The 25,193-nt window shown below is 37.1% G+C and overlaps 1 protein-coding gene across 2 annotated transcripts in view; it reads left to right on the plus strand.

Annotated features, from left to right (window-relative positions):
• The first annotated feature begins 769 nt into the window (after positions 1 to 769).
• Positions 770 to 25,193, plus strand: part of map3k15 (mitogen-activated protein kinase kinase kinase 15) — a 49,297-nt gene continuing 24,873 nt past the window's right edge. Inside the window, exons 1-19 of one of the 2 annotated variants that reach the window (XM_038267442.1) lie at positions 1,121 to 1,409; positions 5,902 to 6,041; positions 6,223 to 6,246; positions 6,510 to 6,587; positions 9,669 to 9,862; positions 10,513 to 10,681; positions 10,797 to 10,903; positions 11,790 to 11,960; positions 12,047 to 12,159; positions 13,911 to 14,070; positions 14,625 to 14,775; positions 14,859 to 14,966; positions 15,191 to 15,240; positions 17,485 to 17,580; positions 18,049 to 18,136; positions 18,225 to 18,358; positions 21,343 to 21,470; positions 21,821 to 21,951; positions 22,628 to 22,733. In XM_038267442.1, the coding sequence (XP_038123370.1) occupies positions 1,121 to 1,409; positions 5,902 to 6,041; positions 6,223 to 6,246; positions 6,510 to 6,587; positions 9,669 to 9,862; positions 10,513 to 10,681; positions 10,797 to 10,903; positions 11,790 to 11,960; positions 12,047 to 12,159; positions 13,911 to 14,070; positions 14,625 to 14,775; positions 14,859 to 14,966; positions 15,191 to 15,240; positions 17,485 to 17,580; positions 18,049 to 18,136; positions 18,225 to 18,358; positions 21,343 to 21,470; positions 21,821 to 21,951; positions 22,628 to 22,733 (2,437 nt within the window). Of the gene's footprint in view, positions 1,410 to 5,901; positions 6,042 to 6,222; positions 6,247 to 6,509; positions 6,588 to 9,668; positions 9,863 to 10,512; positions 10,682 to 10,796; positions 10,904 to 11,789; positions 11,961 to 12,046; positions 12,160 to 13,910; positions 14,071 to 14,624; positions 14,776 to 14,858; positions 14,967 to 15,190; positions 15,241 to 17,484; positions 17,581 to 18,048; positions 18,137 to 18,224; positions 18,359 to 21,342; positions 21,471 to 21,820; positions 21,952 to 22,627; positions 22,734 to 25,193 lie in introns of both variants that reach the window. The other variant, XM_038267443.1, reaches the window with a different exon arrangement.

The following is a 25,193-nucleotide window of genomic DNA, read 5'->3' on the forward strand; positions in this document are numbered from 1 at the left end:
TGTCTTGCCCTCCTTGTGCAAGGTGTCGATGGTCGTCTTTTGGACAACTGTCAAGTCAGCAGTCTTCCCCATGATTGTGTAGCCTATAGAACTAGACTGAAAGACCATTTAAAGGCTTTTGCAGGTGGTTTGAGTTAATTAGCTGATTAGAGTGTGGCACCAGGGGCCATCAATTTTGAACCTTTTCACAATATTCTAATTTTCTGATATGATGAATTTGAGATTTTCATTTGTTGTCATTTGTAATCATCAAAATTAAACAAAATAAACATCTGAAATATATGAGTTTGTATGTAATGTATGAATATAATATACAAGTTTCACTTTTTAAATGGAATTACTGAAATCAATCTACTTTTTCATGATATTCTAATTTTATGACCAGCACCTGTAATTAAACACTAAAACAAGGAGCAAAGTAAAACTGAATACTCTAAATAAACATAACAAATCCAAGACTGTGACAATAGGAGCATGCATAATGAGTAGGACCAATTACATCAGACCAATTCAACTTAAGATCAATAGTGTCCCTACCAAGGTTGAGATCAAACCTACGTCCTTGCATCTTCTGAACCATCTGCTCTTGGGTAAACCAAATTTAGATTCTTGTTTCTGACAAACTTTTTAGCAGTGTTTAGTTGTTTGTGAAGGGGGCAGGTTAGGGACATGTTTGTCCCAGGGTAATATTGATGCAAGAAGCGCCCCTGGCTGTGTGACTAGTCCAGAAGGACACAGTTATAAATTTAGACAGCCAGAGGAGTGATAACATTTCAGAGTTGGCAAGCAGCCCTCTGACAGCAGCCTCCCACTCTGGGAACCTTAAACCGGATAAACCTGCCCGCCAAGATAACAATTAAACTTCTGCATGAGTTAATCAGACTCCCCCCTTTACTCTTTCTCATCTGGTCGGATCCAGTCTGCTCGAAGCGGGCGTCCTGGTGCGAAATAATCGGTGTGATTTAATGAGGCGGAGATGCAAGAGGACAACCCCAGAGCCGCTCCTCCGCAGCCAGGACAGGTGCCCCACTGGTGAGCCTGCAGAGGACGGGACAGAGCGGCTCAGAGAGGGCGGAGAGGAGAGGAAGTAAACAGCAGGGTCACTTCCCAGCGTTGCGCCATGGATCAGGGGCAGAGCGCAGATATGGTGGGGGAGCACTCAGCCGGGATGTGCGCGTCGGAGCGCGGGGAGGTGTCCAGTCCCAGTCCGCCGGCCAAGCAGCGCTCCCTGCGGGTGGTTTACGTCCTGAACGACGGCTTGAAGTCGGTGATGGCGAGCAGCCCGGAGTCCGGAGCGCTGCAGTGTCTGCAGAGAGCCTGCGACGCAGAGAGCGCGCTGCTCACCACCGTCACCTTCGGACGCCTGGACTTTGGAGAGACTGCGGTTCTGGACAGCTTCTATGATGCAGGTGGGTTTCCTGCTGTTAGTTTGGCTCCTCTACATGAACACATCTGTCTGACTGCAAAACGAAACTAATCAAAATAATCAGAGCGTCTGTTTTCCCTGTTTTTTTCTTAAAGTAATTCAAACCAAAGTTTAATTAAACTTGTGTGGTTAGAAAACTCAAGTTTCAGCTCTGAATTATTGTTCTTTTCTCATGAAAAACTTTTAAACAGCCAAGCAACAGAGGTCAGCGCTCTAGAAACTCGAAGTTTGGTAATTTGAACAAGTTCATGATCTGGAGAAGAAAGGGAAGTATGGAGCAATGTTTGTTTTCCCCAGACCATATTAAAAAGTTAAATATTTACCATCCTCTCATCCATACATAAATCCAGGTACTGCCATTCAGAAGCAGTAAGTCATAACTCTAGGGTAATGAGCATGTTAATTTTTTTATTATCCAGGTCGAGAAGCTGTAAATCCATTTTAACAGTCAGTTTTTAAAGAATAAAACACAGAAAACACTGAAGCTGTATGATCTCAACTCAACTAAGTTTATTATATAGATAGTTTCCACTTTAAGGTCACTGGAAAAGAAATGGGCCCTCCAACTCCTGTGGTTTTATATAAAACCTATAATTGCACATTTCCATGGAAATATTTACAAGTATGCATAACCCAGGTCCTTTTCAGTAGATGTCTTCAGAATTTGCTTGCTTTGTGTCAGTAATATGATAAATATCTCCTGTATATTCCCAGATCCCAGCGATGCTACTGATTCTGCTGCCATTATTTAGACTAAATTCTGTGTTCTCGCTTTCATTCATTTGATTCTGCTTCATGTCTTGATTATAAAAAAGTGAGACCTACCCCTCCTGCAAAGATCAAGTCAGTGAAATCAGAGCTGCCCCTGACTGTCTTTAATTAGCAGCTATTTATACCCTGTGATACTGTCCACACCTTTGATGCAGACAGCATGGGCATAGTTACAAGGTTTCACTACACAGACCCTGGGGACTGACAGTAATCGGATAAATCCTTGCAAATGGAGCTGAAAAGAAACACAATATGGAGGTTTAAGAAAGACGGTGATGGGAAAAGATGGTTTTATTTGTATGCTAGATTTTAACTTGCCAGGGCTTGTTATGGTTGACATCATCAACCACCCAGACATTTTTCTGATACGCAGTAAAAAAGGCGCCATTATTTGCTAAAACCATCATGAAGCCAGAGCAGATCTGCGAGTCATGGCTGACCATGATCTTTGGTTAAATTTCAGTTATTCAGCTCAAAGTATGGTACACGTTTTTCCCTCTAAATTTAACTTTACAAATAAAGGGGCCTTGGGAGATCCTTACATGAAAACTGTTTTAGAATAAAACTATTTAAAAGCCTGAAAAGGTAGTTTCAAGTTCAGAGTTAAAAGGTTTCTTTTTTTTCAAAACACACAAAAAAACAACTATTTAAAATATTTTAGCATGAAGAAATTAGGATAAATAAAGGAGGGAAAAAAAGCTTACCCTTTAATGTAAATAGATGGGAAAAATTATACTTTTAGAATTTACAGATAAGATTATGTAAGACATTTAAGAAGTCTGGTTGTTCTGTTGGAAGGATGCCTAAATTATCATCCATTTATAATCCAGGTCCTCAGAAATGAGTGTCCTGCTTTTCACAGAGTAGGAATATCCCAATAAAACCTGTTCACTTCCGATAGGAAACAGATATTGCAGCTTTGAGTAGTGACCGATATGATCCCACTTTTATTCCTCGTTTTTTTAGTGTGCAGAACACTAACTAAGCTGTGAAGAAGAACAGGTTGGTAATTGAGAGGTTTTTTTTTTTACTAACTGGTTAATGAACGGGTGAATGCTTCATTTAGAGATTTAACAACACAGAAACCGCTTCAACGTCCCCTTACTGTATGCTCTCAAGAGCTGCCCCAATCTACACCTATATTTTGAGCCTCTTGTAGTTCTTGTATTGCATTATGGGATATGCAGTTAGGTCACCATGCATAATAATGGTTGTTTGGTATTAAGCTTTACATGTCTAATCTACTGGATTACTCCTTTTGTAGTCAACATGTTAATGGCAGTTTTGTAAAGTTAGTTATATTCCTTATCTTTTTTTTCTTCTTTTTTATAAATCATTTCTTCTGTATTTTTAAACCGGAACAATAGCTGGTTAATAGATTTGTGTTTAAAGAATGCGGACATGTATGATCTGGTTTAACAGTAATTAATACTGTAAAACCCAAAATAAATCAATAAATGAAGCTTAATTTTACAGACATGGTTCTATTGAATGGAAGTAATACACTGCCAGGCGTAAGATCACATATTCTAATGATTTGTTAGATAGACTTTAGCTTTGATTATGGCACACATTCATTGTACCATTGATTCAATAAGCTTCTGCAATACAAGATTTATTTCCACGCAGGGTTACATTTTTTTTTTTTTTAACAAGATCTTGCATTAATGTCAGAGTCTGATTGAAAGCCTAATCCTGCACACTCTGAAGATTCTCAATAGGTTTAAGAACTGGACTCTGGTGGTGGCCAATCTTTGAATCTTGACATAGTCGTCTTGGAATATGCCAGCATCATTAGAAAAAAAATCCATTGATGGAAATAAGCTGGTCATTCAGTATTTTTATAGGTAGTTGGCTGATCTCACCCTTTTAGCCGAAACTGCTACTGAACCTAGAATTGAGCATCTACAGCAACACCAGGTCATAGGATCTTCTTACCCTGATGAGGCCATCACTCTGGAACTGGTTCTGGTTGCTCCAGAATCCAATCTTTATCCTCCCTAGTAAACTGAAGCCTTCTTTTGGATTAGCCTCTCTGGTTTTCTTAAGAAACAGCTGCTCAGTTCCAATCTGTTCACATTCGGAATGTGGAATGTTTTTTCGTTCACCATTAAACATAGCCCAGGGTTATATTGGTGTTTTTCTTCAATTTTAATTCCACCAAATTTTTAAGTGATCACTGATCACATTCATTTAGGGCTTTTTCCAGCCACATTTTCCCCCGAAGACAATGGGTCATAACTATCCTTCCATTTTTTTTATATTATGTTGTACAGTTTTTAACAAATTTTAAATATTTTCTGCAATCTCCTTAGATGTTTCCCCTCCTTGATAAAAGTCAGCAATTTGACCCTTTCTAAAACAGGCTGATTTAATTTCCACAACCAAAGGTTTTACATGTTTGTTTAAGAAATGAGAATCAACTCATTGCACCAGTTGGGGAACTGAATCATAATTGCCCATAAAGTAATTATCCAATGGGAGCCCGTACCTATTTACTTAGTTAAATCCAGGTGGAAACAGTTTTTTTTTTTTTTTTTTTTTTTGGCTAGAGAGTGTATTTACATAGAAGACAAACAATGATCTCAATTTGAGATTGATGATTTGAGATTCTGTGCAGGGAGCTGAAGATTAAAGATATAGCAAGGAGTCCTTCCCTTATTAAAGGCTCAGAATTTATCTTCGTAAGGTAATTATAAAAAGAAATCAGTTGAAATGCACAAAACACACCTACTCCTACTCTATTATAAAAAGGATTAGATTACTGTAATCCAGGATAATTGTAATCCTGATAAATGATGTATAATCTGCACCTTTTCATGAAATAGAATTATAGGTATTGTACTTTGTTTTATAAGCATCTGAAAGATTGCTGCTTCATTTCATATAAGAAAAAAACAACTGATTGGTTTAATATAAACACTTTATAATGGAAATCAAAAGTATTATGAATAATTTCTAGGTTAATTGTACATGTGGCTGTTGTTATCAGACTTTATTTCGGTAATCTTTGCCTCTACGTGATGCAGGCATGTTTGCATGTCTGCTCTTGCCCCCTTCTCTCATTCTTTTCATTCATTTGTTACGCTGCCGGCGTTTGTGTTTAACATTGTTTCCTGGAATCGGAATCAAAACCTGCTCCAGGAAGGATCCTGCTCACTTCGTCATGTGGTTTAAAAGCTAAGGAGGATGACGAGTTCCCACAAATATTAATAAAAATTAGCAGAAAATATAAGATCATTTGTTTGTAAGCTAAGATTCATTCCGATCAGGGTAAACCAAATGATCACAATCCAATAAACTATCAAAGTGTGCAAAGAGATAGTGAGTCCAGAAATCAGCCTGACTGAGATGCGATGATTGGACGCTAAGAAAGCTGTCGATAAAAACATCCGACTTCTACAAACCTTTATTCATACTGTAGATTTAACATTCAGAAGAAAATCTGACTATTAGAAAAATCAATAAAAGAGGATTATTAGTGCTAAATGTATTTGTGGAAGCTAGTAAATCATATTTGTTTAATTAATTGATCTCATGTATGTAGATTTTCTATCCTGAGAGCTTTAAACATTTTTCATGAGATACTCAAACACTCATGGACAAGTCTAAGGAGGACAGAGGTTGTTAAGTCATACAAAAAGGAAATTAATTTCCCTCTGCAACATGAATCCCTCTAATTATCTGCTGCTCATTCGTTCCAGACATTGCTGTCGTGGACATGAGCGACGTGTTTCGGCAGCCCTCGCTGTTTTACCACCTGGGCGTGAGAGAGAGCTTTGACATGGCTAACAACGTCATCCTGTACCACGACACAGACCCAGACACTGCTCAGTCATTGAAGGTACGTGTGCACACCCCCGAGAGCGTAACCGGAGTGCAGAGATGCCATTCCTTTACTCTGCCTCAGAACAAAGTGATCCTGAGGTTTATTTACAGATCTGTCTGTTCTGCAGTTATTTCTCCTATCTTAGAATGTAGCATACTCTGAAGATCTGTTTGCTCTTTGTTTGGCTTGTTTGCAGGACATGGTTGCACAGAAAAACACAGTAAGTTTCTGCATGTTTGTGTGTGATCTATCTGCACACAATGTGCCGTGCTATTTCTAGGAAAAGCATCCGGGACATTTGCTGTCAGTCCTATGATCCTGAAATGCATTCAGGAATGCATGTCCACGTGCTTTTCCTTTGTGGAACTCTCTTTCTCCCTCCCACACACACACCTTCAGAATCCTGACAGATTTTTAACTGCAGGCTTTCCCAGAACTTGGTGTTTATTTTCCTGTCATTCTCTGCTTGCTTGTGTGGAGTAGGCCAGCCGTCCTCCAGCCTTAGGCTTCCCTTGGATTCAGCTGCCTCCAGAATACAGAGGCTCTGGACTGAGAAATAAAGTAGGTACAGTGCCATGTCTGCACTGAAGCATGCAGTGAGAATGCCTTAAAATGCAGACACTACTAATAGAAAAAGTACTTAACAAGTTGAATGCAAAACAACGGTTTGGTGAAGGAGATTTTGACTTTGTTGAAAGTTCTTCAAAGATACAGTGAAGGACTGTTGCGAATAATTGAAAAGACCTGCCCTCTCTATTGCTCATGCAAGTGCGAGAGCATGCAGGAGCCCATTTCTCCTTGTGTACGCTCTGTTTAAAAGTTACTGTTTGCATCGCTCATACAAGCTTTGCAATTTTTCCAGACTCACCACCGGTAAGTGAAAATGGGGACGAGCATGTAGGCCGGCCTTATGTAAACATATCACCAGGATGATTGACAATAAGCAGGACCACTTATTTTGATGATCCAACCACAAAAAGAATATCCTCCACTATACCTTTAAGTTTAGAAATTGATAAAACTCCATTCAGGATCAGGTCTTTAGAGAGAAGGGTCAGGAGCATCATGAGAAAGTTGGAAGCAAACTTTGCCAGAAGAAACTGTTTATAATTGGAGTTTTCGCTTCCAAGAACACCCCAGGTACCACAACACTAGTATGTTGGACTCACATCTGTAGCTCCCTGCTATAGTGTCACTTGCAGTGGTCCATCTTAAGTTTGTAACTTTGCACGATTGGCGCCAAGTGGCTCAAGGGAAGGTGTTTCCAAGTTTCCAAGGCTTGGCATAAGTTAAAGTGAATGGATGAAGGTATCACAACGGGCACTGGGCTAAATCTAAATGTTTTAGACAGTTTATTTTCCATATATAAACTTCATCACAATTGTCAATTATAGTGGCTAAGCACTATACCAAAGTAACCACAATCCACATCCAAAGAAAAAAACGTAGCCATTTCTTTCAGCTATATCTTTTTCTTTTTGTCCTTATTTTGTATCAAGTGGCCTCTTTAAAAAGCTCTTGGCTTCCAACTATGATTATATAACTATGGCTACAATTTGAAAAGTAGGGAAAAAATAAGAAAAAAACACACACCCCCCCACCCAAAAAAAAAAGAAGAAATTGAAGAAACCATTGTCTGCCTAAACCTCTGAACCACCGTACTTACAGTCTATAGATATATGCCTCTCAAGTGGTTCAGTGGTTGCATTGTGGTTTAGCCTCTGCATGCAGCACATGCACAGGCTCAAGTCCTACAGTATGCACAGCTGTCCCAGATTTGATTCATGGCCATTGGACTACTTTACATCTCCCAAGTCCCTGGCACGCTTTGTCCCATCCATTAATAAAGTCCACTAATGCCTGTTAAAAGTCTACAGGATCTCAACACAGAGTTCGGCCAGAGACAAGGTTACTTCCCTTACTTATACATGTTGCTCTGTTTAATGCATTTTTATTTTTTGCCTATCATCACAGCTATGCTATCTGAAAGCAGACAGCAGATGCTCTGTAAGTAGAGGGAAAATGTTATGCATTCTGGATGGGGAGGTCTGTGTTTATTATGGACCTATGGTTTCAAAGGGGCTGTACAGTAAGTCCCTCTCGGTATAGAGCAGGGCGGGCACGTTTATAAGTCATGCTTTTGTTCGTGCCGCTTTGGGCAGCAACATTGGATGTGTGAAGATTAATGGCCCCAATGTCAGATATAGTTATGTTACCATGAGTTTAAATAATACCAGCCATTCGATACCAGATGTCAGATTGGCTTTTATTGACATTTTTATAGCAACCGATTTGATTTATTTCACAGAACAAGAATAATTCAAATTCTTGGGTACAGTCTTCTTCCAAATGGCATAAAGGCTTAATTTTGTTTACATTTTTTCATAAAATGAATTGATTTCAGTCCATTTCCATGAACTTATGTTTTATTCAATCCCAGACAGTCTGTCCTCAAAAAGACAGGCTGTCTGGCCCTCAGGATCAAAATGTGACTTTTTTGTCTTTCTTGCAGAAAAACAAAAGAAAGAACTCAAGCAGGATCTTGTATCAAATTTGATTTAATTCAAATTTTTTCCAATTACAGACAAACTCACATATTCCCTTTTCCTGAAAGGCTTATATACAGAATAACAGAGTCGGCTGTACTTTCTAAGATACTTTTTCTGTTAAATGACAACAGCAGCTCTAATGAGAGTTTTTTTTAGACAAAATACATGGAAAACGCAGGTGCAATGACCCAGGTGTACCTTCCATAAAAACATCATCAGGTACACAGAATTAATGACAGCAACAGTTCTTTATTGGATATGAGCAATACGATCACACACCGAAAAAAAAAAACAGTGTTGAACTAGGTGTACTCTCTATGAAGAATAAACAGGAAGATAATTCTGCATGAATGAAATCAATGAGCATAGAAAATACATTCTAAATGGTGTCAAATAGGTGAAAAATGAAAACACCTCAGATTCTAAGTGTTTATCAATTAGGAGCTGAAGCTGAAGCCTGACTTTGCATGAATTGTAAAGCTCACAAGAGGAATGCTGCAGGAATGCTGCACTGTGACCACTCTATAAAGATAAAAAATATTTGTTTCTGCAGCTTTTATTACTAATGTTAATGTTAATTGCACTATTTCAATTATGTACGTAGAAGTACTGTGTTGGTTAGATAATAGGTGTGATATGATGCTACTTGTCCAATAGAGTGTGGTATATCTTGTGTTTTTAAAATAAAAACTTTTGAGTCAGGGAATTTCAGCTGGGGACTTTTTTAGAGGTTCTGTTTTTATTGAACTTGGTGTCTGTGTTGGGGTGTTTTAGTGATTTTTGGGATCTTTTGTGACCATCATTTGTCTATTTTTCACAGCACCTGCTTCAAATGTCACGATGTTGCCAAACAGCCTCATTGGTTGCTCTGATCCTTTGCTTTTACACATCCTCCTCATTAACTACCCTCTAATCTCCACTCCATCTATTGTTTCCCCACCTGGGAGTCCATTTACATCTGCCCCCTGTATCCTGCATGTGTGCCTACCTGCACTGCTGCTCTATTAAATCTGCATTTGCAGGCTTACAAAAGCTGGTAATTAGTCCATGATTTCTTTCTGATCTTTAAACATCACCCATTCTCCCCCTCCAGGCTTCCAGTGGTAATTACTACTTCATCCCCTACATTGTGACTCCTAACCATGAGTATATGTGCTGTGAGAGCGACGCACAGCGCAGGGCCAGTGAGTACATGCAGCCCAGCTGGGACAACTTGTTGGGGCCGCTGTGCGTCCCTTTGACAGACCGCTTCACCAACCTCCTGAAGGACATCCATGTTACCTCATGGTGAGACAGTAGCAAAAAAACATATTTACTACTAAAACAGCAATGTTAAAAAAAATTGCTTTTGTCAACTGGGAAAGCCAAGGTTTCAACCAAAGACAAAAGTTCTTTAGTATTGCTTTAACTGGGCCATACTGTAAGAATTACCCCAGGGAGGGGTAATGTAAGGAGAAGCATGATTTTTTTCCTGCTCCAGCACAGAAAAAAGATCAGAAACCTCTCTTTTTAAGCTAATGTCTAAGCTGGGAAAGGCAGTCTCATTTTGAAGTTCTTTGTTTTTCATCAGAGTTGGGTTAAAACTTCATTTTTATAACATATTAATACCCACAGAGTTCTTTAGGCATAATTAAATCCTATATTTGCCTATTGGGGACTATAAATAATGTAATGTAAATGAGTCATTGTTTCATAATCCACTAAGGTCATGATATTTTCATTCCGACATGTTCAAGTTTGATATTATTGCCTCCTATTGGATTAACGTAACTTTTAAGGATTTTCTGTGTTTTTGTCCAGAGATTAATATTCAAAGCAGAAACTATATTAATTGTACTATTGTAATAGGCTCTATCTGTCATCATTTACATAAAAGTTATATACTTAATTAATTTTCAACTTTCTCCCACGTTAATCCATTTCATCCTCTTTTGCAGTGCATCTTTTAAGGACACTTTGCTGAATGACATAAGGAAGGCCAGGGAGAAATATCAGGGAGAGGAGCTGGCTAAGGAGTTGGCCCGTATTAAACTCAGGATGGACAACACAGAGGTCCTAACGCAGGATATCGTCATGAACCTGCTGTTTTCCTACAGAGACATTCAGGTACAGGCCACGATAAGTGGAGTACCTTCAGAAGCTCTGTGAGAAATAATTATTTTATCATCTTTTTATGGAAATTGATTCAACCTGTTATGTGTGTCTCAAATCAATCAAACAGGATTATGATGCTATGGTTAAGCTTGTGGAGACTCTAGAGACTCTGCCTACTTGTGATCTGGCTACCCAGCCCATGATCCAGTTTCACTACGCCTTTGCTCTCAACAGGTAAACAAAGCACACATTTTTGTGATTACTTGTTAAAACCATTTTTTAAAGGAGATCTCACCCAATTTTAGGTTATTTTGCACTATTATGTTGTAGCATAAGAATTTTTGCACCAAAAAATCATATTGAGAGGGAGAACAATACAGAGTTCCTACACTGTCTGGAGAAGATGAGATACAAAAAAAAATCCCAATTCGTTTAATCCTTTTATATATAATATATTTTAGCATTTCTGCATATATTTTTCATTTAATGACTGACTTCACACACTGCAAAAACCATCTAGAAAAAAGTACAAAATCTCTTAAAATAAGTGCATTTACCCTTGATTTTAGTAGGTAAATAAGACAATTTTCCAATGGAATGAGTATTTCTACTCCTAAAATAAGACAATTAGATAATATTCACTTGAAATAAGACAAAGCAATTGTTTTTTTCTTATTTTAAATGTAAATTGTCTTGTTCCATTGGCAAGGTGTCCCACTTATCTCCTCAATTCAAGACAAAATTCACAAAATTTAAGCAAAAATAACTCATGCAGATTTCCATTTTTTGCAGTGCAGCTGACTGTTAAATCTCCCTGTGGGAGAGAAAACTGAGGATAACTCTGTTGTGTTGTTTTATTCTTATTTTTAAGGATATCTAAAACAAAGTTCTTCATATTATTTGAAAGTGTAGTTCATCCATCCATCCATCAATCTGCTCACAGTACCTACCTTCCTAGAGAAGGGCCTGGGAAGTGGAATATCAGGAACATAAAAACACTCTTAAATGACTGTTATCCGATCAACCATTGCTGTAATGAAGATCAGTGTCATGTATATTCAGTGAAAGTACCATTGCTGAGTTATCTGCCTTTAACATTTAAGCATTTGAATGTATGCAGGAGGAACAGTCCTGGAGACCGGGAGCAGGCTCTCAGGGTGATGCTCCAGGTGCTACAGACCAGTGAACATCCTGCTCCTGACATGTTTTGCCTCTGTGGACGGATCTATAAGGACATCTTCCTTGATTCAGACTGCAAGGACACAGTAAATAGAGATAAAGCCATACAATGGTGAGAACAGACTCAATTAAAATGGTTATTTTCTTTATCAAATATTTCACACAAATAATTTATCTTTTATTCGGTATTACCTACAGGTATAGAAAGGGCTTTGAACTGCAGCCGACTCTCTACTCTGGCATTAATCTAGCGGTCCTCCTCATAGTTGCTGGTCAGCAGTTTGAGAGCTCCATTGAACTGAGGAAAATAGGTGACATGAAAACTCCTTGGTTTCTTTCCTAGAGTCAGAATGTGTCTTCATTTTAAACAAGAAAGTTTTTTTTTAATATTATTTGTCTTGACAACATTTTTTTACATATAAAAAAGGTTTATTTGTTGTCTTGTTGGTTATTTTGGTTCTTCTCAATTTCACTGGTTCGGTTACTTTTTTTGTACAGTATTGTTAGAATAACAGGTTAAAGAAAAATAAGTTTATGATAATAAAATGAATAGTAACTGGTTTAAAACAAAGTAGAAAAGTCATCTAAAGCATCCTCATATCTAGAATGAAAACAGGAGAACAAAAAAAAATCTTTAAAAGAATTAGACATTTTTTATACAGAGAATGTATACAAAATATAATTTGGCTTTTTACAGCTTTCCAGAAAGTAAATGAACATTTTCATTCCATAAAGTGCAGCAGTGATCAAATGTAAACAGTGTGGGAGAAAGAATATGGTGCAAAAAACGCATTGATATGAAAGTTCAGAGCATTCACATATGGTGCAAATATTCAGTATTTTTGGTTTGGTGTTATCAGTATGATGCAGAGTCTGTGTGTTTAGGGTTTTTTCAACAGTTCAGCAGTCTGATGGCAAAGGAGGAAGAAACAGCTGCTGAATCTGCTGGAGCATGAATAAATATCCTGAAAAGGTGTTGGGTATTCCAACTAAATTTTTTTAGGGTATCAAATCAGCACTCATTTATTTTCCCTTCTTTGCAATAAATAATTTGTATTTTGAATATATTTATACATTTTAAAACACTAGATGAACTTTTAAAATGGGTTAAAATATTTTGCATCTAGTTCTATGTTCATAGTGTCAAAAACCCTTTATAGTTAAAACCTTTTCTTATTTATTTTTTTTTGTTTGGGGGAAAAAAAGGCATTAGAATATTGTTCTACTATTCCAGCTTAAGGGCAGAGCACACGAGTGGTATGAGACTTGTGATTAGAAATCAACCTGACCAGCCTTTGATGGATTCAAAGGTCAGAGGAAAAGTGTCAATTTAATTTAACTCATCTGGTGAGAGACAGTTCAAAACTCTACCCCCAATATTGCTGTTGAAAAATAACAAACAGTGAGTTAAATAGATGATTTCTGGACCATTTGGAGCTTATGTGGGGACTTTGTAAGGGAGACCAAAACAAGTTGCAATAGTTAGTATGGGGAATTATGAGGATGTGGACAAAAACTCAATCAAAGTAAGGGAAAAGAAGGGGGTAAAGACCATTAATTTTTCACAGCTAAAAATATATAGTCTGAGTAATAGTTTAATGTGAGACATAAAAGGCATCCAGGGTCTTAAGCTGAGATGCGAATGAAGCTGTGAAACTGACAATAAGAAAACCAATATTTTGGATAATACCAATTTATTTCTGCAAGACAGAGCTCAGTTTTAGAAATGTAAAGGTGAAGTAAAATTTTATTTTGGACAAACGAGGTGAAGGAAGAGGTTGGCAGCACAGAATTTCCACCTTATAAGTAGAGCTGGGTGTCATCTGCATAGCGATGGATATTATTGTTGAATTTATCAAAAATATTGCATATTATTACAAATATTACCAATTCGGCCTTAAAAACTTACACTGATGAACTAAGGGTTATATTTGTTTGTATGTTTTATAAATTGCTAAAGTGCTCGAGATAAAATCTTTTTGGGTAAAATGAGAGCTATGTTGAAATTGTGTCTTTTAATAGAGAACAGTTTGTTATATTAACTGTTTACTTCTCTCTTTAGGTGTGAGGTTGAACAGTCTGCTGGGCCGGAAAGGTTCTCTGGAGAAAATGAACAATTACTGGGATGTGGGCCAGTTCTTCACCGTTAGCATGCTAGCTAGTGATATTCCTAAAGCTACTCAAGCTGCTGAGAAGCTGTTCAAACTGAAGCCACCGCTATGGTAGAGTCTCATATTACAGAAAAAACATTTTATTTATTTTTCAATTTACACGTTTAGTAAGCACAAACATGGTTAGGTAAACACTAACACGGTTGTTTCAAAAGAAAATATGAGACGGGAATTGGAATTAAAATTTGTTTTTTCACATGATAAACCATTAAAAATTCTGTTAAATCATTCTCATACTATCTCCTGTCATATTTTTGTCTTTTTTTCACTGTTAGTACCATCTGGAATATGATCACATAACTGGTGATGCAAAAAAAGTGTATTTTTTCACAAAACTTTTTTTTTCTCAGAAAAAAGGAAATCACATTGACATGATTATCTTGACATAACAGAATATTCCAACCTCAAAGAAATCATTCTTTCCTAATCTATCCTAGGGTTTTTGTATGAAACATTTAAATTCTAGAGTTGTAACAGATACTTTGAGTGCCAAATGAAAGCTCCAATCATCAACATTTTGAGGATAATGGCACGCATCTAGAGACGATTGTTAATGCTCATTGGCCTTGATAATTTTGATTAATTTAATGCACATTTCCTTTCAGGTATTTGCGGTCAGTGGTGCAGAACCTCCAGCTAATCCAGAGATTTAAAAAGCAGGTGGTGGAGCATTCTCCCCAAAGAGAAAGGCTCGACTTTTGGATGGACATCATTGTGGAGGCCACACAAGGCACCACCAAGAGACTTCGATTTCCAGTACAAACAATTACGCATGACTAATCAACTGTGTATCTTAAAATTTGGATGCTAATATTGTTTGCAATTTTTTTTATTTGCAGGTTTTGATTCTGGAGCCAACAAAAATTTACCAGCCTTCTTATGTGTCTATAAACAATGAAGCTGAAGAAAAGCATGTTTCCATCTGGCATGTTTCTCCTGCTGAAAGTGTAAGAATTAACTTTATTTCACTATTGTAACTTTAGTTCATCTCCAGCTCTAATTTGCATAATCATTTCTTACATATACTGGAGTCTTCATCAGTTATTTTAGCTAGATTGTCATGTACTAAGCTGTTTGTTTATTTCAGCTACTTTGAGAAATAACCGACTCTAAATTAATCTTTGATCCCAGTATAAATGTTGTGGTAAATAATATATTTTAAACCCCACAGAAGGGAATCCATGAGTGGAACTTCACTGCAATCTCCATTAAAGGCATTAGGTATGTATAAACAGAACATTCACAGACAGAATAAGTCTGGCTGTTTTTTAATTTTACACTAAACTTCCATTATATTTTTTTTAGAGATTCAGGGAATCTGAGGATTACTCGTGACAAACTTTCTGCTGCTGTATGAATAATTAAAATAACAAAATTTTACATCTTTGATACTCGTCCGATATGGAGACAATCACACAGAAATTCAAATTTATTTGGGTTAGTATTGTAATGTTAGCTAGAGCACATTTTTGCACTATAACCACTATGAAGCCAGTACCTTTCTGTCTTCCTGTAAACTAATTACTTTCATAGTTTAAAGCTTTCTTTTCAGAATGTATAACTTAGATTTCTGAAGTTACATCTTGAGAGTCTATCACAGATGACTTTTATTGAACTTTCAGGTTCACCTTTCTTTGTCACTGCAAGTTCACATTACATTAACATCTGTTTCTTGTGAAGCAGTGAATAGTGTGCAGCACCATTTTAAAGTAAAGGGGTCTTGTTGGGGGACCCAGAGTGAGAGTGTCTAGTGATGTAGCAGCCTTTCCTGGATGTCAATGCACTCCTCTCTAGCCACCAGTCCCCTGGTTCCTTTTAAACTTTCAAAAAACATACAGGGCACTTCAAATAATGTCATTAAAGAACAAATTTCCCTCATGTGAAAATAACCTGCAGGTTTTGAAATTTAAGCTTTAAGTTCAAGATAGGAACCTAAAGTTTCTTAAAAAAAAAAATAAAAATCTGAACCTTTTGGACAACCAGCTGATAGTTGATGAAAACTCTGTTGTGTAAAGTCTAAGTTTAGGAGTGTATTATGTTAGTGCATTTTAAGTAACCTATAAGATTTAACACATGCATCCTGCAGGGGTATGAATAATTTCCAACATGACCTTTCCTTAACTACCTGGAAATCTAAGTTGAATCCCCTTTATGGCCAGCTTGCCATACGACTTACTGTCCCTCTGCATATGCAAAACAGAGCCCATAATTATTGCAAACGAAGGAAGGACTAGATTTAGACTAACATGACTAATGTGATCATTGATTATTAATGGTAACTTAGTGTCCCTACCCAGTAGTCTAGTTGTGAAAAAAAAGGAAGGGAGATGGTGGAATTTTCTTCTTTTTTTTTTTTTATGCATAGACAGCCTAATAAATATAGTCTGTTAACCTAAAGCAATATGCATGGTATGGTTGTTACATGTGGGGTATGCCGGTCATTGACCTTCACCAAGGCACCTTACAGTAGAACTGCAGTCAGTCCCTGGACTGGCATGGATATCACTTCCCCTAAATAGTTTGGGATAAATGCAGAGAACAGAGTTCTCACTGTAATCAGCTTCATAGTCATGGTAGGACACTTCTTTGAGTTTATTGATTTTGCTCAGGATACTCGTAAGCCCACAGACTGCCAAATGTTTTAAGGGCCATATTATTGTAATTACTTTTAATATACATCGTTAGAATTTTACACATTCAGTAATAAAATTTCACAGGGAATGATATGGGGGAATGGTCATTTAAAGGCATACTATGCAACATTTTTCAGTTAATTAATGTGTTCCATAACGTTTTGGATGATTAAATGAGTCATTTCAGGTTGAACAAAGGTATTCTCGGCCGCCCTGGTGGTCTGTGGGGGAAATACCGCAGTTGCAATTGCAGGAGCCCTCGGCCCGCACCCACAGGCTCAGAAGTCTCGCGAGAGTCGGTCTTGCTTTACGGCGAGAACTTGGCTAACTACAATCTTTGTTATTTAGACACATGCATAACAAATAATGTATGAAAACATGCTAAATTTTCAAACTCAAAAATTGGAACAAAATAGTCACTTGCCGCAGTAGACATGGTGATTCGATGCGTTCGCCTGTCTGCTAAGCTCAAAACAACTGCGCCTGGCTTGACAGAGAAACCAGGAGAACAGCTGAGCATATTTATGACAGTGCACTTTTACTTTCGCCCTTGGGGGGAGCCTCGCTGGAAAATCAACCCCGGTTGCATAGTATACCTTTAACGGGGGATGATTTTTAAGATTTTTTTTTAAGAAGGGGGATGCCATCCCCTCTCATCCCGCTACCTCCAAGTTAAGTTCTATAAACTGGTATCAAGGCACTGACATTAATTAGGAGATTCATAACCTCCTTTGTGCTTTTACTTGTGATCCTGGTTTTGCATACACAAAAGGCAGGAATGTATTTTCAACTGTGATACTTAAATTACATTATTTGTTCACTCTGTCTGCAGTATTAGCAAGTTTGATGAACGTTGCTGCTTTCTCTATGTCCATGACAACTCTGACGACTTCCAGATCTATTTCTCTACTGAGGAGCAGTGCGGTCGGTGAGGACACACACCTCTAGATGTGTCTGTGTAGGTGTTTGTGTTCACAGAGCATGTGGTTTAAACCAGTCCTTTGGTTCTTAGCCAGACTCTCTGTAAGCCCTTACAATGGTTTAAACATTTTTTCTTGACGTTATGGTTTCTTCTTAGACATTTTGTCTCATTATTTTTTGTAACGTAGTGTGAAATTTACATATTGTTACATATTTTTTTTTTGTTTATTCCATGTAGTCAGCTTGTTCAAGCTATATAGTTTTCTATTTTCTTAATTTATTTTATTGGGACAGGCTTTAAAATCCTAGAAGATCATTTTAAGACTTACAAGAAAGTCTGGCTGCTGGAACGCATGACAATAAAAGAATGACATATGAGTTAAAAGTTTTGCTTAGTTTTGTGTTTTGTTGTAATCTGACATCTAAATCCTAAAAATAACGGCTTTGATGTTTATTTGTTGGGGGGGTGCATCAGGTTCTGCTCCTTGGTGAAGGAGATGATATCTGATGGTACAGGGAATGCTGTGGAGCTGGAGGGAGAGGGTGATGGAGACACGCTGGAGGTCGGTATTTATTTCTAATTTCTTGTGTTGTAAAGTATAGTTATTTTGATGCAAGAATACACTGTGTGTGTATATTTCTGTGTCTCAGTATGAGTATGACACTGATGAAAACGGAGACAGGGTGGTGCTGGGCCGAGGCACTTATGGAGTGGTGTATGCTGGCAGGGACCTGAGCAACCAGGTTCGAATCGCCATCAAAGAGATCCCTGAAAAGGACAGCAGGTAAGTCCAGAGCACAGAAGAAATAACAAAAATGTGTGTGTGTTTTTTTTACGTAACTATTATAACTTTACCTAAAAGCATTACCGTAAATTTAACTGACATTAAAAAAAACTAATTGAAAGGACTAACCCGTTTCTTTAAGTCAGAAGAATGCTGCTGTTGTTCTAAATCTTGGTAGCAACATTAAATACATATCTCAGTTATTGGTTGCTTTAAAGGATTTTCAAGTAGTTTACAGATTACTTGACGAAGAATTTCAACTTGTGTGAAAGTCTGATCATTAGCTTGTAGGTTTAGGAAAATAATTTGACTGCTAAAAGCAAATAACCTGTACCGGTAAGTTTTGGTTTAGTTTAACAGATGAACCATAAATCAAAAGACCTATTTTCCAAAAAAGAAACCTGTAATTTCAACTGTAACATGAATGTTTGTAAAGCCAGAAGGGGCATCTAAAAGCTCAAAAATGTGACCTGTTTATTCAGAGTTATTTCTTAAAGGAATAGTACACCCAAAACATGATTAGCCTTCATTTTCTACTCACCCCAATGCTGAACAACACTCTGGAGTACTTTTTTGATATCTCAAATGCATCTGGAGATCTGGGAGGCTTCTTGCTGTCTGCTGACATTCAAATAATGGAGGTCTACGGTGCCCGAGACAGAAAGGTCCATAAAAGTCCACAAAACGTGTGTCAATATTCCTCCATACTGCTCGTCCAATGTATTCCAAGTGTCCTGAGTGGGTAGCATCCAGAATTTAATCGAAACGAAGTCATTTAGAATGTTTTTAGAGCATAAACAGTAGTGTATAGTATTTCCTGAAAGCGCGCGCCAGCGCGTTCAGGACGCTACGGAAGCCGGCAGACCAAACCAGATGAAAGTGCGCATTCGGCGTCTGCTCTGCTGATAATGCAAGCGTAGAAGAAGAAATGTGCTGTTTACCTGTGCAAAGAAAGAAACAACGAAAGAAAAATGTCTGAGGACTTCAGTGTTGAGGAAGAGCAGGAGTTCTTTGCCGAGCTGAATGCGCACTTTCGTCTGGTTTGGTCTGCCGCGGTTTCCGTAGACTCGTGAACGCGCTTTTAGGAAATACTATACACTACTGTTTATGCTCTAAAAACATTCTAAATTACTTCGTTTCGAGTAAATTCTGGATGCTACCCACTCGGGACACTTGGAATACATTGGACGAGCAGTATGGAGGAATATTGACACGTTTTTGTGGACTTTTATGGACCTTTCTGTCTCGGGCACAATAGACCTCCATTATTTGAATGTCAGCAGACAGCAAGAAGCCTCCCAGATCTCCAGATGCATTTGAGATATCAAAAAAGTACTCCAGAGTGTTGTTCAGCATGGGGGTGAGTAGAAAATGAAGGCTAATCATGTTTTGGGTGTACTATTCCTTTAAAAGTACAATGATAGGCATCCCTTTGTGAGGTACTGTAACCCATCAGAACTATATTTTTTGCGGTATGTACATTTGGATGGTATATGATTACTAAAAAGTAATATAGAAAATCTGGGTCTTAAAATCTAAGTTACAGATTTTGTTTTGTATACATACAAAATACATACCCTGTGCATATAAAATGACAATAAAGTTTGATTAAATCTAAGATTGATCATTCAAAAACACAGCTGTCTACTCTTGCCACACAGGAGAAACGTGTTAAATAATATAAAAAAATGGTCAAATTTTTTCAAAACTGTCTTTTATTGCAGATAAATAAACCTTTTTTTCTATTTTTGAAGTTATATCACCTGGTGAAAATAGCATTTTTTGGTAGATTATAGGGTTGTCACGATACTAAACTTTTCAACTCGATCCGATACTAAGGAAAATATTCGATACTCGATACCATTTTCGATACCACAAGGATAAAAACAGACTCCAACATTCTACAGAAATATCTTCATTAATTAATAAAATACAATAAATAAATAAAATAAAGGTTGTATGCTGTGCACAATATTAAGCAAGCTTGATAAAAAACTTATAAAATTAAAATTAAGTGTTCCTTCCTTGGCTATGCTTTGCACACATAACAATGACACTAGCCAAACCGGTTAAGAAACAAAAATAATTCTCAGCAGCTGCACCTGTTACAAAAAAAAGTCTGAAACTGAAAAGTGCGCAGAATTATTCAATCACACAGTGTTTCTGAAAGTGCATTTTCCTCTATTCTGCACTTTAGATGAATGAGTGCTTGGTTGCCACTGGTGGTGGCACTGTATCGATACTTTTAAAAACGAGTATTGTATCCGGATACAACGCTTCAGTATCGATACTTTTTTGAGTATCGATACTTTTGACAACCCTAGTAGATTAGTGTTTCTTTAATAAAAAAACAAAACAAAACACACCCCTGCTGGCATAAATGAGTACTCGCATTCTGTATTATCTGGTAAACGTAGTTTTTAAATATTTTCATAAATACAATGCTCTGGAAAATTATATTTTATATGTTCTTTAATAGTTTGTTTTAAGTCATAATGATACCCAGGATTGTATGCATAGTGTTTTTTGTATTTCAAAATAGAAAAGCATTTCTCATTGGTACTTTGGCTGAGATATAGTATTCATATTCACACTTTATTTTTTTCTCTCCAGCTTTTATTCTTATTACACTGTCACAAGCCCAGAGCAACAAAATTAACTCTCTGTATTTAACTCATCCCCTTGGGGAGCAGTTGACTGCCATTGTGCAGCGCCCGGGGAGCAGTGTGGGGTGAAGGGTCTTGCTCAGGGACCCAAAGAGGCAGTCTGTGGGAGTGGGCTTGAACTCAGAACCTCTGGATTCCAACCTCTATGCCCTAACCACTAGGCTGCCACTCCCCCTAAAAGTTTACTACAGTTTTGCCATAAATTCTCTAATAAAACAACCCCAATATTTTACTTGTTGAACAAATAGGTTTGTAAGTGCCCATAATCAGGATTGATAAAACGTTTATTTCTTTCTGATATTTATTTCTATAATTCAGGTACTCACAGCCTCTTCATGAAGAAATTGCCCTGCACAAGTATCTAAAGCACAGGAACATTGTTCAGTATTTGGGTTCGGTTTCTGAGAATGGATACATCAAGATCTTCATGGAGCAGGTGCCTGGAGGTACGAGTCTACAGAAGAGGGAATTTGTTGCTTCATCTTAACGAATGGAAACTGTTCCTGAGATCCATTGTTTTGATCTATTTCAGGCATCCCCAAAGTCGGTCCTCAAGGGCCGCTGTCCTGCAGGATTTAGAGGTTTCCTTGCTCCAGCACAGCTGATTTTAATTGAAAGCTGCTCAACTGCAATCATCATAATCAGCTGTGCTAAAGGAGGGAAACCTCTAAAACCTGCAGGACAGCGGCCCTCGAGGACTGACTTTGGGGAGGCCTGATCTATTGGTTCAAAATAACTTGGTTGTGTTTCAATTCAAGATGCTTTTAGGACATTTCTTGTTTCTTAATTTTTTCAGGAAGCCTATCTGCATTACTGCGGTCAAAATGGGGTCCTTTGAAGGAGGCGACAATAATCTTCTACACCAGACAGATCCTGGAGGGGCTGCGATACCTGCATGAGAACCAGATTGTCCACAGAGATATCAAGGTACTACTGTAAACACCAGATATTGTCTAATTAAGGTAAATATTGGAGAGATTGATTTGTTTTTAGAGGGAAAGATGTTGATCTCACATTATGGATTTTATTTTGCTGTGTAAACATTAGCCTAAATAGTGCCACTTATCCCCCTGTCAAGCCTTTTGTTGCTTTATTATCACTTTTGAATAGTGACAATTGTAATTTAAAAAAGTATTCTTAATGATATGATTGGTCCTGTCTGCTTAGCTTAGCTGCAATGGTAAACACAAAAACAGATTGGCACGCTACCCATGTTCTTCACTGTTTTATATGTATGTATGTATATATATATATATATATATATATATATATATATATATATATATATATATATAGAGCATATGATGTACACTCTTCCAATTTTTTAAAAATTTTATAAAAAAGCTATCTAGCTTTGAATTTTTAGTTTAAAGAAAAATTATCTTGACAAGTAAAGTTCAAATAAAATGGAACTGAGACCAGAGCCCTGTGGCACTCCATCATTGATTGAATAGCCTTAAATTTCCTGCTGACAGGGACCCATATTTTGCTTAAAAACCCGCAGATTAAGAAACACAAGTCTTTCAATGTAGGTAGAGACGGTATTTAACACCTATGCAGAGTATATGAATCCTATTTAATCACATTTAATTAAATCATACAGGGTGACAATGTGTTGGTAAACACCTACAGTGGCGTCTTGAAGATCTCTGACTTTGGGACATCAAAAAGGTTGGCTGGAGTCAATCCCTGCACAGAAACGTTTACAGGTAACCCATAACATTCTGGACGTTGCTTGCTTAATTTTTTTGTTTCAGAGGTAAATTTGTTATTTATTTTTTTTTTTTTATTGATTTACACTCATTTACATTACAAAATTAGAAAGAAAAGCAGCAAGTTAGATGATAAATAACATATACTATAAAAACACTCAGTAAAGATTAAATATGCAGTTTATATTCAAATGTAATTAATAGGAAGCGAGATATTGTGAAGCTGTTTGCCTTATTAAATATAACAACCGCTGACATTTGTAATCCAGTGATAAACCAACCTTCTACGGGAAATATTGTATTTTTTAAATAAAAAATAATGACCTATATAAATACTAATCAATCACACAAGTATGATAGCCTTGGTCAATTCTGGAACAAGGAGCTGGGAAAAGTTTTTTCTTTTAAGAAAATATTTTTTAAATAAGACTACCTTCAAAATAAAACAGATAACTTTCTAATAAAAGTTGAACAATGCAACAGGAAACTTCACCCCTAAAAATGAAAAAAAAAAAAAAAAAATGCATGGAAATCAATGATTGTTATGATGTTTAATCAAGGTTCAGCAAATAGATTCACAGAATGAAAAAAACTGTCATAAGTACACATGCAGCAATTCAGTATGTGATGTATAAATGGAGTCATTGAAATGCTGCAGTCTCATGCTATGAGAGTAAATATCAAATGTCAAGAGCCACTATCAGCCTCTATGGAAACACTCCAACATACAAGCGTGTGTGGACATACACATTCATTGGCCATCTGGCCTCCTCCTGCAGCCACAGAGGTGTATAATTAGATCAGCTAATCATGCAAAGGCAGGAGGGTGTTTACCTTTCATTAGCAGGTCTTTTGGTCTGCTTATCTGTTTCTGCTGCTTGTCTTGCTGACGCTGTTTCTTTATGCTTTTTCCTGTAAACCTGACCTCTGTTTTGAGATGTAGATACAATTTAAGGAGGCAAAATGGAAGGGTTTTATGTATTTTTTTCGTTTTGTGGCTAATATTATTTATATTAAATTTCTGTATATTTATGTGAAAACACAGTAATTATAAAATTAAGCTACTGTTGAATAAACAACCAGGATGATGTCAGAGATTTTATAACTGTGAAAGAATTTACTAAGACGAAAAGAGCCATTTTATTCTCTGCATGATAGTGTAGTGTCTTGCTTTTAATAGACCAAAAAGCTATTGATGCCAAAGCGATGTAAAAATGTTCATTAGCGATAATGAGAATGCTACTAATGCTACAGGTTTTGCAGCTAACCTGTTTAACTCTCTGTTGTCTTAAAGGGGCCTAGTCACGTAAAACAATGCCTATAAAAGTACACACAGATAGAGATGTCCCGATCCAGGTTTTTGCACTTCCGATCCGATACCGATATTGTTTTTGGACTTCCGATCCGATACCGATACTGGCCGATACCAGCCTATCCGAGCATGTATTTAAGTTTAAGTTAAACTATTTAGCCTTAGTTGTAAGACTCATGTTGAAAAGAGTTTTAGTACTCTTGATAACATCTAGCCAGCTGAATTAGGTGAGATTGAATAAAACACAATGATTGGTAACAACAAACTTACCTGTTTATTAAGAGATAAACACAAACTGGACAAAATTATGAATAGCAATCTGAAATTGCACAGTGAACAGTAAAACCGTAAACAGTTAAAGGTGCAAGTATTACTGTAAGTTTTAATAAAAATGCAAAACAGACAAGAGTGGAAAATATTCTGTTAACTTAGAATCAGGACTCTACTCTTGAAAAAAGACACTGCTTAAAAAAAATCAATACAAATAACAGTGAACTATTACACAAAAATGCCTTAAACTCCCCAATCTCCTCCACACCTGGGCTCTGTTCGAAAACCTAGGACGTGTCCTCCAAGGATGCGGTCTACCTAGACTGGATCCTTCGAAGTCCTTGAAAACAAGGAGACCGGAAGAGTTTTGGCTGTAAATTCGACCAGGTCTACCCTTCGGCGAGTTTTACCGCCGTATGCTCTGTTGCTTAGCAACGTGAACGTTGACACACAAAGCAGGAAAAGAATGAATACAGAAGTTTTCAAAACTGTTTATTTATTTCTTTTTTTATTGTGAAGTGAACAAAGACTACACTCACAAGAATCCAGAGTGGAATAAAGGTTCCAACCACCGGGAGCAGAAACAAATCAAATCAAATGTAATGATAGAAGCCTTAGTCAGTTAAATAAAATGCTGCTGTCATTCTGCACATCTCTGATGTTGCTGCTATTTTCAAATATCCATTACTGTAAAAATGTCCATAGCTGCATATTGGTTATTTATTCCCCAGTTTTATATTGTTAAAACACTTTACAGTATTGTATTGTTTATATTTTAACTCTTCCCTATTATGTTATTCTTATACATTTTTCTAAGGTCCACATTTGTGTGACCATTTTCAATAATCTTTCTGCTGCTGTAAATTTTCCCATTG

Source organism: Cyprinodon tularosa, unplaced genomic scaffold (assembly GCF_016077235.1).
Source record: "Cyprinodon tularosa strain WSP-4 unplaced genomic scaffold, ASM1607723v1 ctg673, whole genome shotgun sequence".
NCBI lineage: Eukaryota > Metazoa > Chordata > Actinopteri > Cyprinodontiformes > Cyprinodontidae > Cyprinodon > Cyprinodon tularosa.